The 15,631-nt window shown below is 49.5% G+C and overlaps 1 protein-coding gene across 3 annotated transcripts in view; it reads right to left on the bottom strand.

Annotated features, from left to right (window-relative positions):
* The window catches only part of UNC45B (unc-45 homolog B (C. elegans)), a 32,983-nt gene that overhangs the window by 7,334 nt on the left and 10,018 nt on the right, over nucleotides 1-15,631 (bottom strand). The window contains exons 4-17 of one of the 3 annotated variants that reach the window (XM_004684479.1): nucleotides 15,154-15,190; nucleotides 14,011-14,186; nucleotides 12,778-12,867; nucleotides 11,722-11,889; nucleotides 11,025-11,193; nucleotides 8,884-9,054; nucleotides 8,277-8,448; nucleotides 7,173-7,473; nucleotides 6,162-6,256; nucleotides 5,873-6,014; nucleotides 4,766-4,906; nucleotides 2,235-2,362; nucleotides 1,210-1,276; nucleotides 303-416 (exon numbers count right to left, since the gene is read on the bottom strand). In XM_004684479.1, coding sequence (XP_004684536.1) covers nucleotides 303-416; nucleotides 1,210-1,276; nucleotides 2,235-2,362; nucleotides 4,766-4,906; nucleotides 5,873-6,014; nucleotides 6,162-6,256; nucleotides 7,173-7,473; nucleotides 8,277-8,448; nucleotides 8,884-9,054; nucleotides 11,025-11,193; nucleotides 11,722-11,889; nucleotides 12,778-12,867; nucleotides 14,011-14,186; nucleotides 15,154-15,190 — 1,971 coding nt within the window. Of the gene's footprint in view, nucleotides 1-302; nucleotides 417-1,209; nucleotides 1,277-2,234; nucleotides 2,363-4,765; nucleotides 4,907-5,857; nucleotides 6,015-6,161; nucleotides 6,257-7,172; nucleotides 7,474-8,276; nucleotides 8,449-8,883; nucleotides 9,055-11,024; nucleotides 11,194-11,721; nucleotides 11,890-12,777; nucleotides 12,868-14,010; nucleotides 14,187-15,153; nucleotides 15,191-15,631 lie in introns of all 3 variants that reach the window. The other 2 variants (XM_004684478.2, XM_004684480.2) reach the window with 2 other exon arrangements.

Below are 15,631 nucleotides of genomic sequence, written 5' to 3' on the forward strand. Positions count from 1 at the left end.
CCCAGCTTTTCAATTTCCAGAACACTGGCACACCACTCTTGGAGTCAATCTTCACAGTGCCCCAAGAGACAGGGTTTCTTCCTCCCCTTTGTGGGGAAATGACTGAGATTCTGAACAAATGCTGTCAGTCAGAGGTTGGGCCAGGTCTGGGATCCAGGTGCTTCAATCCTAGGCCTCTCTGGGACAGACAGCACCGTGGTGCCTCCAGGTGTGTGGGGGCAGGTGGGCAGGGCAACCAGGGACGTGCCCTCAGGAGCAGAGGGGACTCCCCATATCATTTCATCCCTCCTGGCAACATGTACCCGTTCCCCAGGGAAGGCAATGTCAGGATTGGAGACCGCTGCGATCTTCGCGAGGGCATGGGCTGCCTTCACCTTGCCCACATCTGTGCCCTCCAAAGCCAGGGGAATCAGGGCCTGCAAGAAAGGACAAGGTCATGCCTCAGTGACAGACATCCACTGGTCCTATGCTCCCTTTTGAGGTGTCTGTCTGTCCATCAGAGGTTCCGGAAGACCCTGGGCTATAATCAGCTCTTGAGCAGCATAGAAGACAATGTCATTCTTAATTGTGGATTTGGTGTCCCTGGTTCCCAGCACACACAGAGGTCTACATCCCCACCCCCACCCACCCACCCATGTGCTCAGCTTTGGAAAATAGATTGATACCCTAATTTTTTTACTTTCTGCCAAAATCAATCCTAATCAAAATAGGAGTCATTTAATGACATCTAGTGAGTGCCTAGTATGAGCCAATACTTTAATCTTTGTGACATTCTGCAAAGTCAGTTGTGATTTTGTCCTTAGCCAAGCACCATCTTACAGAAGAGGAAACTATAGTTCAGAGAAGTCAAGTAATTTGCCCACGATTACACAGCTTAGAAGGGAGAAGAGCAAGCACTCAACAGCTAGCCTACGGCAAAATTCATAATCTGTACTTGCACCCTGCTCCCTTCAAAAAGCAAGAAGAATGAACAGAGTTTCACAAAAACCCCCTTGAAACCATAAAATGAGACAGAAATTGGTCTGGACCTGTGAACAGAAAGCACAGACACTTGAAGACATAACTCACATCCTGCTCATGGAACAGGGTACAGTATTCTTGCGTTGGACAGAGAGGGTACATGCAGATCACCTCGTACCCCTGACACAAGTGTGCTCCTCTCCAGGGGAGCACCTTCTAGGATGGCAACAACCCTTATCCCACCATCACCTTGCCACCACCTTGAGCCACAATGGTGCCTCGGTCCTTCGGGTTGTCACACAGTGCCAGGAATACCCTGCAGGGCAAGATAAAGAACACTGAACGTGCCAGCACACCCTCCCCAGCACCGGCAGGCCAGTCAGTCAGACCCCTGAGAAGGGCGACCAGTGGTTGTGCTCAGAATTAGCCTCCTTGGGAAGACATTGCCGGGGACATAAGTGGCTGGGGAGGAAGAGGTCAAGTGAGGTACAAAGAGCTGCCCAGTCCCCATGGAGGGGAACAGCAAATGGCTCCTCGCTGCCTACCATTTAGGAGAAGAAGTCAAATAATTTGCCCATGGTTACACAGCTTAGAAGGGAGAAGAGCCACGGGCACCCAGGACCTCCACGATGACCCCTTGCTCCCCTCTGGTCTCATCTGTGTCACCTTGTCTCTGCTCTCTATACCGCTGACATATTGTGGGACAAGCCCCTATTTACTATTTTCCCTCCATTCTCAGTGTCTTCGCAAATGCTGTTCCCTCTGCCAGGAACCCTTCCCTCCCCTGCATTTGGGCGGCTCCTTTACTTTCTTCAGGGCTTTGTGAAATCACCACATCCTCCAGGAAGCCTTCCTGGATGCCCACTCACTCACCTTCCTGGCTGGTTAGGTGGCACTGCTTGTGCTCCCACTAACCTTCTGTATCTATGAGTCCCATCACAGGACTCATAGGGCGGCACTGTAATTGCGAATCTGCGGCTGCCCCCTTTAGGCTGCAAAGAATCTGTACCTTTCATCTGTGGAACAGCAGGTCTTGTACAAGACCTGGGAACCAGCGAACCCGGATGGACAATACCTCCCGCCTCCCCCCCCAACTCCATACAAACTTCCACCTGCGATGACCAAGCCACAACATCACCTTTCAGTGTTGATCCCCTTCGGCCTCCTCTCTGGGCCCCCCAACAGCTCATTCCCTCATTTATTCCTCCACCATTTCTGTCTCCTGCCCAGCCTTCCCCTTGCCCCCACCCCAGCCCTGCCTACTGCTACTGTACCTGGCCAGCAGCTCTTTGGTCTGGTTGGTGAGAATGGCACTGTCTGCCTTCACCATGCAGGCCAGTGCAGAGATGACACCGGCCTTCAGGAGCCGCTTCACCCGCATGTCTATGAAGTCCTTCTTGTCCTGGGGAGATGAAAGATGGCAATGGAGAAGGGGCCTGATACCCCTCTGCACTGAAACTCATGGTGATCCATTTCTGAATTCATGGTGGGCTGAAGAACAGCCCCAAATATGTCTACGTCCTAACCCCTGAAACATGTCATCTCGTACATGCAAAGGCTCTTTGCAGATATGATTTAAGTTAAGGGTTTTCAGACAGGAGCTAATCCTGGATTATCCTTGTGGGGCCCCTAAAGAAAGAGGGTCAGACTGAGTAGTGGAAGCAACAACAGTTGCAGAGGTTGGAGCGATTCCAGGGCACCAGCCAAGGAATGTGGCCTTTAGAAACGGAAAAGGTTGAGACACTGCCCCTCACAACCACCAGCAGGAAGTAGCCCTACTGATACCTTGACTTTGGCCCAGTGAGACTGATTTTAGAGTCTGGATCTCCAGAACTGGAAGGTCATGCACATGTGTGGTTTTAGGCCTTGGAGTTTGAGACAATTTGTTGCAACAGCAACAGGAAACTAGTATACCCCTCCAGCCCAGGGGTGTAGTGCCTCCTCTGTGTTGTGAATGTTCTGCTACCACCTCCTTGTTGGCCACCCCACTCTGAATCAGAGCCAGAGCAGCTGATATGGTAAGAGAACGAATCCCAAAGACACAGAGGAGTAAAAGAAAAGATTAGCCAAAACATCAAATGACCCAATATTACTTTTCTTGCAAAAGGCTGGTTTTTCACTAGGGTGTGTTCAAAGGGAGGCTAGGCAGATATAGGCAGGAGCTAGAGGGTAGGGAGCAGATAAAGTCAGCAGAACAATGGGTTTGGTTTTTGCTGGAAACCCAAAGTCAGGCCCAGGGTTGACAGATACTCAGTGGAGTGGCTGGGAACAGGCTGATGCCAAGTGCAAACTCTAGAATCCACATTAGGACTTTACAGCAGTAGGACATATTAGATAGCCTTGCTGACTAGAAATAGGCAGCTTTTACAAATGATGCCACCTGCAGTAATTCATGATGCTGTGTATCTGAATTGGATACAACTCCCTAATAAATATTTAGAGAATGACATAACAAACACATAAAGGATTTCCCTCAGGCCTCCCTGGTGGCGCAGCGGGTTAAAGCACAGCACTAAGAAGCTAAAGCCACTTCTGCATGAGTTCGATCCCCGCCTGCCCCGGAGGTGACCACATGGCGAGCCAGACCTCTCCTGACCCAGCCGCTGCTCCCCTCAGCACTGTACTTTGTAGGTCTGCCTGTTCTGCTCCCCGCTCTGTCTCTGGTGAAGCCTCTCGCAGCCCCTGAGCCTCTGGTCTGTACCCTAGTTCTGTATGCACAAATAAATAAATCTTTAAAAAAAAAAAAGAATTTCCCTCAAATTGGGCACAAAATGTTAACTACATCTTGATTAAAACTATGAAAAGAAGATGCATAGAAAAAAAGATTTCTGTAGAGCGCCTCCCTAGTGGAGCCCTAGTGGGGTTAAAGTCAGCTCTCAAGCTATTGTCAGCCACTTTGGCCTGAGCTCCATCCTGGCCAGGGAGCTGACCCACATGGCACAGCAGACGTCTCCTGTCTCATCCACTGCTCCCCTCAGCAGTGTATTTCAGTAGATTTGCTTGTTCTGCCTCCTCAATCTGTCTTAGGTGAATCCTTTCACCCTATATCTCTGGCCTACACCAGTTCTTGTATGTGTAAATAAATAAAATAAAACTTAAAAATAATAGCAAAGGGTCTATAGTGGCCAGGGGAGGCAATATAATTGCAATAGACATTTTTTTATCAACTGTCCAGCTTCTTGCTCACTTTGCAGTATATTACTTTGATCATTTGAAAAAACTAACTGCCTTACTGACTGGAAGTATGCATCTATTCATATGCAAATCTGAGACAAAGTGTACATGTGGGTGCAGGGAATTACAGGGGAGGGCCCCAAAGGTATTTGTGGAGTAATGTTCACCCACATCCCCCCTCTCGTTATTCCTACTTAATACCTACATCCCAGAATCCAGATATCCCAGATAGAAAAATTAATGTTAGAATGACACATGTTGACTCTCAAGGACTCACATCTGAAACTTATAAATGCAATTTTTTGGAATGCAATGTTGCGTTAAAAAAAGTGTTTTCAAGTGTTGGAAACAAAATATAACTGTCTGACACATGAAATCAACATTAATTGCAGAACATTCATTTGTTTTTGTCAATAACAAATTGTTCTATTTTCTACCCCAAAATAGAGAATTAAAACTAAGAAAAGACCTAAGCACCTCCTGCTGGAACTGCTTATCTCTTCTGCTCATATCTTAGATAAGGCTCCCAAACACACCCTGCCCAGCTGACCATCCTCTACAGATGTCTGTTTTCCATCTCTGGTGGGCTGATGGCACAGCCCCCCCCAACACAGCTGTGCCCCATCCCCACCTTGGGGTGCTCCTCAGGCACGTGCTGCTTGGAGAATTTGGCGAGCTGCACCAGCTCGGGGATGACCTCTTTGACGTCATAGCTGTTGGTGCAGTTCACCAGGGTGGTGGCCACAGAGTAGAGGATGGTCTTGTCAGTGGTCTGGGGGTATAGGGCAGAAAGGAGAAGTACAGAAAGGTGAAGAAAGGTGGAAATTAGGACAAACCTCTGCTTCTAAAACAGTCCCAGGGTCTCACTGGTGGCACAGGGGTTAAAGACAGCACTGTCAAGCTATCCGCAGGCATTGTAGCATGAGTTTGATCCCTGGCCAGGGAGCTGACCCATATGGCGCAGCAGACCCCTCCTGTCTGGCCTGCTGCTCCCCTCAGCAGTGGATTTCAGTTAATCTGCCTGTTCTGCTCCCCACTCTGTCTCTGGTGGATCTTTTCCTCCCCCCACCCCTGCACTTCTGGCCTATACCCCAGTTCTTATATGCATAAACAAACAAACAAAACAGTCCCAGACATGGCAGGAAGCTGGTTTGAAGGAGTGTGGCTGGTGAGACTCAGCTTGGAGGAGGGCTTGGGCCCAGAGGGAGAGAAAATGGCTCTGCTCACACAGGTAGCAGCTCTGAGAGCAGGAATGGGGGGGGTCTTTTGGGTGTCCCCCTTGCTTTGAGCCTCCATTTCTCTTTCCCATCAGACTGGGATGGATGGGGTTGAGTCTGGCCTGGTAGAAACTCCTTCCTATAGTTCCTCCCTTTAGTGGTGGAGAAGAACAGGAGGTTGAACATGGGGCTGGCCCAGCAGAGGGGAGAAAGCTGAGAGAGGGCAAGGTGGGGAGGGATCCAAAGGAGGGAGGTGGTGCTTCTGGGTTCACTTCCTGAAGCTCTCAGGAAAAAATGTCATTCTCCTATTCAACCTCCCCTTTGACTGGAAGGTATAAAGGAGTTCTTGTTGGTCAGATGAAATGAAGGCCAGACAGAGGGAAATGACCTGTCTGGGCTTACAGAGGAGTCAGAGAACCAGCAGAGGACATAGGGGACATATTTCCTAGGCTTGGCGGAAGGCCCTGCAGGCCAAATTCCAGTGGTCCTTTCCTGAGAGCAGAGGCGAGGCCCTCGCTTGCCTTAGCCAGCTCAAACATGGCCTGCAGGGCAGGGATGTCCTGGACAAAGTCATCCTTCACGTCAGCGTCCAGAGTGAGGTAGGCCAAGCCCTCCACTGCCCATCGCCGGGTGCGGGTGTCAATAGATGGGTTGCATAGCCACCTGGACGCGGAGAAGAAGAGGCTCGGGTCAAGAGAGTGAAGCCATTCCAGGGTGGGGGAAAGAGCAGGAGGGAGCCGTCCACCACTGGGCACCCTCGAGGGCACACCCCAGAGAGGAGCTGGAGGGCCTGGGGAAAGGGCCCCTTACTTGCGACACTGTTTGGCCAGCTTCTCTGTCGACCCCTCAGCAAACTGCCTGAGACCGTAGTCTGTGCCACCTGCAGAGCCCAGCTTGCAGAGTCCCTGTGGAAGGAGACAGGCACCCTCGCAGGATCAGAGACACTGAGGCTTGGGGACCCCTTTGCTCAAGTGCATCCCCATGAGCAGAACACTTTGCTCCTTTCTCTTTTCCTGGAAAATCCTCTGTGCCTGCTACAAACTCAGCCCAGGGGTCACCCTTTCTGAGTTAGGGTAAAAGCTGAGTGGGGCAAAAAAAAAAGTGCAAAATGATGTAAAAATAAACTTTGTAATAAAAAAAAAATCTGAGTGGGTAGAACATTTGTGCCTGCGCCTTCTCCCCTTCAGACCCCACAATTTTTTTTTTTGCCTGCCATTCTGAAAAATCAGCATAACACTAATTACATCTGAGACTACAAAACAAAACAAAACAAAACAAAACAAAAACTTGTTATAGCACAAAAATTGGTGGAGAAATCACAGCTTGTGGGTAACAAATTCAGATGTGCAGAAAACTTGGATTCTTATTAGGAAAAAATGTCTTTCATAAGAGAAAACTCACAATGACAGAATGTAAAATTAGTTTCTAAAAGTTTGATATAAGTCAAAAGCAGGTCAACATCTCAGGTCCTCGCTCTAACAGTTTATAAGGAAAAGAGCTATGAAAACATGATTTCTGGAAAACAAAAAGGGGGAATAAGACAGGTTTGATAGTGTCGTATAGAAACTGATTAAGGAAACAAACTGACTTTGGAGTTTTATCTGAAAACACTTGTTGGACAAAAACTGCATTAGAGTTAAGGTCATTCAAGGCGAGCGCCCCAAGACTGAAGAGCAGGCCCACTGCGCTGACTGCGTTCTTGCAGCCTCCTGCTTCGCCCCCTGTCTGCAGGGTCTGCGGACGGCTCTGGGTGCCCCCAAGCGCATGCTGTCCTGCTCGTTGTACACTATCCTTCCCGGCACCGTGTCTGGGCCCACTCACCACCAATGTGCGGATCTTGATCTTCTCATTTTTGGTGGTCTTGTAGATCTCTTTGAGCAGCGTCACACCGTTGGTGATGATGAAGGTGGCCCGGCTGAGCTTGGTGGAGGCATGGATGAGGGCCTCCACGGCTACCAGCTGGTCCGCCTCGCGGTCCGAGCCACACAGTGCTACCATCATCTCCATCACACCCTTCATCCCCAGCAACTGATTGCCCAAGTCAAAGGGGCCCTGCAGGATCCCTGACACAGTCTGGATGGCAATCACATTCTTGTCCATGTCCTGGGGGTCAAACTTGCCCCTAAAACAGAAGGAAAGCATGATCGAGAGAAGCATCCAGGCTGGGTCCTCCCTGGTGGTACAACGGGTTAAAGCGCAGCACTGCAAGCGAGTCAGCTGCTTCAGTGTGAGTTCGATCCCCACCCTGGAGGTGACCCACATGACCCGGCAGACCTCTCCTGACCCGCCCACTGCTCCCCTCAGCAGTGTACTTTGTCGATCTGCCTGTTCTGTTCCCCACTCTGTCTCTGGTGAATCCTCTCACCCTCCGCATCTCTGGCCTGTACCCCAGGTCTGTACGAATAAATAAATAAATCTTTAAAAAATAATAATAAAAAAATAAAATAAATAAATAATAAAAAGAAGCAACCAGGCTGAGGGGGAAGAGTAAAAGTGTGAGAACTAGGAGCAGACAGATGCAAACTAGAATTTGCACCCTGACTGCATTGCCCATATGCTGTGTCACCACAGGCAGTTCACTGAACCTCAGCTTCTGGACCTGGACACCAAGGATGGTGTGACTACTTCTCAGAGTCACAGTGGGGATTGAGGATTAATGATGCAACAGATGTGCCAGGGGTAATGGTCCCCAAGAATAATGGCCTGAGATAAGGATTGACATGCAAGAAGTTCATTAGGAAGAACTTGGGGTCCACAGCTGATAGGGAAGGGGAGGAAGCAAGAGGGCGTGGAGATGCTGTGACACAGTCACATTGTAATGTGACAGGAAATGATTATTGTTTTAAGCTGCTGGATTTTGTAAATGTGTCACATGCCATCAATAAACAACACAGGCACAGGCCCTGGAGGCCGCCCGGAGCTCACGTGATGTACTCCTCACAGATCTTGCGGAAGTGGTCGCGCTCTGGGTCACAGCGCAGGTCATCATACAGCTTGTTGATGAGGATGGAGGCCAGCATGCGGGTGTTGTCAGTTAGGGGCAGGCAGGATGGCAGGTCCGGAACCTGCCCCACCACCTTCAAGATCTTCCTCAGGCCTGTGGGGTTGGAAATGTGAGAGCCCTACTGGTCTCTCCTCATGAACACCCCGGCTGGCCTTATCTTCTCACCAGCTTCTCTCCAGCCTGCCCTGTGCCCATGTATGGTTTATCCAGAGTCACAGCAACAGAATGGGCAGGAGACCCAGTTTCTACTCTGACACTTCCTACCCGGACAATTTGCCTCCACAGTGGGCCTCTATTTCTTACATTTAGTTGATCTCAAAGACTCTACCAGTGCTCATATTCTCAGGGAGGGTGTATTATCTTCCTCAAATACTCTTTTATGTTTTCTTTTCCCCCAGCCTCAGTTTCCTTGGGGCTTCTCAGCTGGGAATGAAGATTTCTGCAGGACAAGAAGTGCACCCCTTCCCTTCTGCTCAGTGCCTGACAGTCTGGTACCCCGGTGGAAGGCTGACCCTCCTGTGGCCTCACCATTATCTACTACATAGATGGTGCGTGAGTTGTCATGAATGGCGAGGTCCTTCCTGGGGACGTTCTTATTGAGCAGGTTCAGGGCCTGATCCCTGCCCTGGCCAGACACCTTCTTACTGACCAGCATGTCGAGAAGATGGCTTGTGATCTGCTTCAGGTCCTTCTTGGTGTCTGAGGAAGGAGAGGATGGGGTAATGAGTGAGGTCTATGGAGTCTCAGGTATACAGAACCAGACATGGCTGAGGCTTCTCGAAGGACTCTAATATCAAGTACCCTGCTCCCTGGATACTAATTAGAATTTCCCAAGAGATTATGTTATCAACCAGGGTCTTCCCTGGTGGCGCGAGTGTTAAAGTGTAGCACTGTGAAGCTAGCCATGGCCTCTTCAGCTCGAGCTCAATCCCCGGCCAGGCAGTTGACCCACATATGGCGCAGCAGACCTCTCCTGTCTTGCCTTCTGCTCCCCTCAGCAGTGTACTTCGTAGGTCTGCCTGTTCTGGTCCCCACTCTGGTGAATCCTCTCACTGCCTTTGCTCCTCTGGCCTGTACCCCAGTTCTGTGTGCATAAATAAATAAATCTTTTTTAAAAGGAGAGAAACCAGCCCTCCCTGGTGGCGCAGCGGGTTAAAGCACAGCACTGAGAATCTGAGGCCACTTCCGCGTGAGTTCGATTCCCGCCTGCCGCCTGCCCCGGAGGAGACCACATGGCGAGCCAGACCTCTCCTGACCTGCCCACTGCTTCCCTCAGCAGTGTACTTCGTCCATCTGCCTGTTCTGCTCCCCACTCTGTCTCTGGTGAAGCCTCTCACCGCCCCTGAGCCTCTGGCCTGTACCCCAATTCTGTATGCACAAATAAATAAATAAATCTTTAAAAAAAAAAAAAAGGAGAGAAACCTTGAACCACACTTCTACCTTCAGCCACTCTCATACTGCTTTCTGCAACTAAACCAGCCTTGAACAGCTCCTCTGGTTCTTAGAAAGTTCTTCAGTGATTGGCAAGGATCCAGGAATGTGTTTTAAACAAATTAATGTAACACAATGTTTTCCAGAAAGGAAATTTACAGTCCTCACAGACATCTTATCTCCCTCCCACTTCTCCCTGCTTTCACGCTGGCAGCCTGGATTCCAGTCTTTGCTTGGGATGCCAGTTCTCCCCCACCCACTGGGTCTCTTAAACCCAGAATAGTCATTTCCTGCTTTTGCCCTGGTAGACCCATCTGAGACACAGCATTCTTGCTCTCATTCTAAGTTGAAGCCCACAGGCAGGCAGAAAAGGAAAACTTCAAAGCATATTATATAAATAAAGGATGGGAGGGTGGGGACTATCTCAGTGAAGAGGAAAGACCTAGGTGGACTTAATAACTCAAATTTAGATGAAGGTATATCATGAGGGTGAGATATGAGGCTTATTCTGTGAGGCTCCCAAGAGCAAAATGAGAACCAGAGGTGGGGAAAGCTATAAGAGTGTCCATGTATTAAAATCAATAAACGAAAGAATTTTTTTTAGCTGAGATGCCCAATAGCTCTCCACCTCTCAAGGAAGCTATGGCTCCAAAGAATCACACCTTCCAGCTTTGGGGTTACTGGGGAGTCACCGTTCACACTATTTAAAAAACATGTGTACAGTGGGGCTTCTCCACACAGACCCCCAAGCTGCTCACTGGAGAGGCTGCAGCAGTGGCTACAGGTAACTGAATATGATGTTACAAGAATAAAGTCAGAATCACACCAAGAACCATGGAGACTGCCATGCTATCTTCTATGTCTATGAATTTGACAATCTCAGATGCCTCATGGAAGTGGAATCAGTATTTATTTGTCCTTCTGTGACATGCTTATGTCATCCAACTTCATGTCTATTGTAGCAGGTGCCTGAACCGCCTTCTTCTTCGGGGTTGAGTAATATTCAATTGTATCTATCTATCTATCTGGCTTTATTTATATATTCAACCATCTGAAGTTGCTTTTACCTTTTAGCTACTATTAATAAGACTGCTTTACCTCTATTACTTTTTATAATCAGAAAATAAGTAAAAATAAGCAAGGCCACCTCCACAGATAGGGAATGCCCAGTCTGAGGTAGTAACTGCCTCTTCGTTGTCCTGACCCCCCCAGAACCAAAACTGAAACATGTCTCCTACCTAGAACCAGGGCCTCCTCCTTGCCTCGATGCTCCCGCTTGTCTTCCCCAGACAGAGAGTCAATGATGGCCTGGAGCAGGTTACAGACGGCAAGGGACATCTCCTCATTCTCCGCGGCCATCAGGCTACAGATTCGGTCTATCCGGACTGCATGGAGAATCGCTGTGGCCTAGACTCCCAGAAAGAACCACCACCAGCTGTTGCCCCCTCACTACCAGCTGCCAAGCGGGTTGGGAGTGGTGACAAGGACTCCATGCAGTTGCAGAATAGGCTCAGACAGTCCATGTCCCATGGGACCCATGCTCTGGGAAGGCCGTTGAGGAAAGCCAGGCCCCTTCCAGAGGCTCAGAGCAGCGTCTTCCAACACAGCAGTCACAGAGCATTTGCACTGTGGTGGGCCTACATGGGGCTGTGCTGGGAGTGTAAGACACTGGAGCTTGAAAACTTAGTGTGAAAAACATCAACTGTCACACCCTTCCTCATAAGATATGTTCAATACCTTACTTTTGTTTAGGCCCATCTGCAGCTCAAAGCAATAATGAGAGGAACAGTCTGTTGAACCGGAGGTGAGGGGTGGGGTTGGGGTGGGGAGGGCATTTTAGAATTTTCATTGGGGTATCTATGCCAGCATCCGCCCTGCCTGCATGCCACCCTCCAGGTTTTCGGATGGGCAACCGCCTGTGCCAAAAGCCCTCACCCTTGCCCGGTGTCCGCTGCACATGCCCGACAGGGTCCGCACTGCGGCCAGCACCAGCTCGGGCTTCTTAGTGTCCACCAGCTGCAGCAGCAGGGCCACTCCGTTGTTCTGGAAGATCCTCTCAACCCCTGCTTCCTCACGGCCTAGGACAATGAGGTTGTTGGCTGCCTGAAGGAGGGAGAAGGCAAGGAGGGTCAGGAGGGAAGTCTGGCCGCAGAGGCCCTAACCATGCATCAGTGTGAGGACTGGACACTGTGCAGGGCTTCAAAACATCTTCGTATTCTTTCCCGTTATAATAATCTCCCCACGGAAACATGGTCTAAGAACAAAATCCAAAGGAAGAAACAAAGTAATGTGCACAAAGATTAACTTGATGAAATGTATTGTGACCATTAAAGCTATTAAAAAAAACCACAAAGCAGCTTGGAGAAAACATTGCTAAGCACAAGCAGAATCGTAGGTTCAATCTGATTGCACTTAAGTTTTTCTAAAGGTCTAAAATGGAACATGAAAAAATACAACAAATTCTGCTAACAAGTTGGGATCATAAGTGAACTTTTCATGTTTCAGAATGACTTTCTGCAATATTTTGAAACGGGGGGAAAAAGTTTCAACAGGTCCTTTTCCTCAAGGTTAAGACCAGGGTGAGGCACAGGTTAAAACTAGGGTGAGTTTAAAAAGCTCAATATTTAAAATAACTAATAATGAATACAATGTTTTTTAAAAGTCAAAAAGCAATGGAAAAAAAATAATCCACCATGAGCAAAATATTAGAACTATAAATAAAGGCAAGATCCAGCACTGCTCCATGTAATCGCCGGACTGGTACCTCCATACTGTTCCTTCTTACGATTTACTTTTTTTCTAAAGCGTTTAACCTTTGTCCTGTTTTCTTCCACATCCTCTGAGGAAAGGCTCTGAGCGGATTCCAGTACAATGAGCCATTCTAGGACAATGCATCGCAGTCCCCAGAGACGACAGGGACCGGCAGCAGCAGCAGGTCCCTGCAGAGGCCCAACAGCGCCCTCTGCTGGCCTGTGGTTGCCTAGCACTCACCTTCTCCCGCTTATCAGGTTCGCTGTTTTCATTGAGGAGAATCTCAAACATTGTCTGTACTCTGGAGTCTGTAGAGAACTGCACCCGGAGCTGAAGAGAGAGGAGAGAGTGCAGGAGGCAGCCACATCATTTCAGTCGGCTTCAGTGAATATTAAGATATCTATTCTGCCCCTCACCCACCACTGGTATCCATTCAACAAACCTTTACTAAACTACTACTACAAGCCTGATGACATTCAAGTTGCTAGGGGTAGAATGATGAACAAAATAAAGTCCTTGCCCCATGAAATTAATAACATCTGTCACACCATTTAGTCACCAAAAGTCTTAGAAGTCAAAGGATCATCACCCACTGTCGGAGTCTCACAAACAATGAGCTGTTAGGCAGAGATAGGTTTCCAGTATCAGAAACCTGAAGCAATGGTCAACTACTTTTCCCAGCCATTCTGTTGGGCATTCTCACCCCTCACCCCTCCACCCCCAGTCCCACTCCTCCGAGGCACTCATTAGATGACCCCACCAGCCCACCTTCCCCCCTCTAGCTCCTTCTGGTCTCCCCCACTCTGCTCCGTTGCTCCACAGTCCCACCTACTCTATCCTGGGCCCATTTCCTGCAGTGGCAGGGAGCCTGACATTGGTACCTGAGCTCCACTCCTCAGCCCTGAGTCTGCTCTGGGCCACGTGGTCCCACCTCGAGATGGTCCCAGTGTGCGGGGGTTACTGAGTGTTGGAGCAAAGGGCTGAGAGGTCAGTTGCCCTCCTGCTCTTGCGAACAGGAAGCCAACACCCTCAGATCACTAGCCCAAGATCTCTCCTCCCCACTCCATTTTCCCAGAAAAGATTTCCCATTCCCACTGGTTCCTGATTCTCCTCTGTTTCCCAGCAATACCCATCCTTCCTGATTTGTTGGTACCTGATACCTCTTTGCCCCTCTAGAAAGAGAGGAAGAGCATGTTGCAGGCATACTATACGTTATTTTATTAATATCCTCCATATGGAATTTAACAGACTCACCTTTAGTCCTGGCTGCGTGGCCTCAAACAAGCATCGGGGTTTCTCTGACCACTCACAGCTGGACATACCTACTCAGCTGTTCTGTGGCTTCTGCTCTCTCCCTCTCTAGCATGGAGGTAAGAATAGATCTGCCTCCTGTAGGCACTCCCCGAACTTGTGAACCTGCACTATAGAAATGGGAGGAGATGCTCAATGCTTGTGGGAAGAGGTTTGGCTCACCTTCTCCTGGATGCTGGTGTTGAGCCTCCTCAAAGTCTCCTGGAAGTTCTGGTTCCGTGGCTCCAGGGTTGCACATCGCTGCACGTCTTTGAAGGCCTGATCCAACTTCCCCAGCTGCTCCAGTGCCTGGCATCGCCGATACAGAGCCTTGATGTCGGAGGAGTTGATGTCGATGGCTGGGGAGGGAGACAGCAGGGCCTCCAGGTGCTGGACTGCAGACCATCTTCCTCCCTCCCCCAACTCCAGGGCTCCTGTGTCTTCACTGGAGATTGCCCATTGCCCAAGACCCCCCTTGTTGGGGAGAGACTAAGCAGCATAGTCTCGAAGTTAGTAAGGAGCCCAACTCCTGATGGTCCCCTTCTGCTACATGATGATCCCAGCCAAGTGCTCATGCAGCTGGCGCTTGCAAAACTCTAGGGGTGAGGAACACCCCCTTCTGATGGCAGCTGCATCAGAAAACCTCCTTCGTACCACATATATACCTCCCTATAAACCTGCCCTTATACCCTAAGTCCTGCCTGGAACCGTCGGATGAAATCCAATCCTTGCTCCTTGATGGCCTTTTAGGTAATTGACGGCAGCTCTCCATCCCAAACCCACCTGGAAGTTGACCTCTCTCAGCTAAATATTGCCACTTCCCTCAATTGCTTTTCACAGGATGTTCCAGTCCCCACTCCAGAAGGGTTCTGTTTTAACTCACTCCAGACTGGCAACCAGATCAAAACCCAGCATAGAGCAATGTGGAGGCTTCCCTTCATTCTGCACATTATATCCCTAAAACGCAGCCCAGACACCTCCTACTCTGATCATGTACTTAAGCCCAAATTCTCAACTGCTCCCTGAGGTGCCAGTCTCTCTCCCTCCTAGTGCCTCATCCCTTTCCTCAGGGAATCCCATGCACCGGTTGCAGCCCCCACAATAAGCAACAGTTCAAGTCATAGCATGACAGAAGTTCTGGAAGCATCATTTTAAAAGCTGCTCTAACATATTTAACATGTGAAAATGTGACTTGGAACTCTTCTATCATAAGATGGTGAAGCCTAGGATGGTGCTCACACAGTCTGCAGTTCCTAGGAATGTCAAGAGCCTCAGACAAAACAGGGTACTGTGGGGGGGGGACAAAGTGGAGTGAAGGGGGCTCACCTCTAGAAGCATCTGAAGCCGCCTGAACATAGCTCTCCTGAGAAACGGGGGAGGAGGAGACTGTTAATGTGGGTCAGGGAGCAGAGACAGAGAGGGCTCCCACAGGCAGGAGGAGGGCAGGGAGCACCCCTCTCTGGGAATGGAAAAGTAGCTGGCATTTGATATCAGCAACTGGGGCTCAATCCTGGTTCTGCTACTAACTACCTGGAGACCTGGACAAGTTATTGAGCTCTGTGAGCCTTGGGCTTCTTATCGCAATATGGCTGGGGATACTTGAATACAGCTTCACAGGCTGTTACTAAAATGTCACAAAATAACACAGGACAAGGCCCAGAGTAATGCCAGTTTCCACTGGGCTAATTCCCAGCTGGAGGAATTTCTGCACTCTGAACAAGGGGTCAGAAGGTTGGGTTCAGGAAAGTGATGGGAGCCCCCCCCCCCAGGCCAGAGGGCCAAGGACAGTGAGGACAGATGGGCC

Source organism: Condylura cristata, unplaced genomic scaffold, assembly GCF_000260355.1.
Source record: "Condylura cristata isolate star-nosed mole 26May11 unplaced genomic scaffold, ConCri1.0 scaffold00017, whole genome shotgun sequence".
In the NCBI taxonomy this organism is placed as follows: domain Eukaryota; kingdom Metazoa; phylum Chordata; class Mammalia; order Eulipotyphla; family Talpidae; genus Condylura; species Condylura cristata.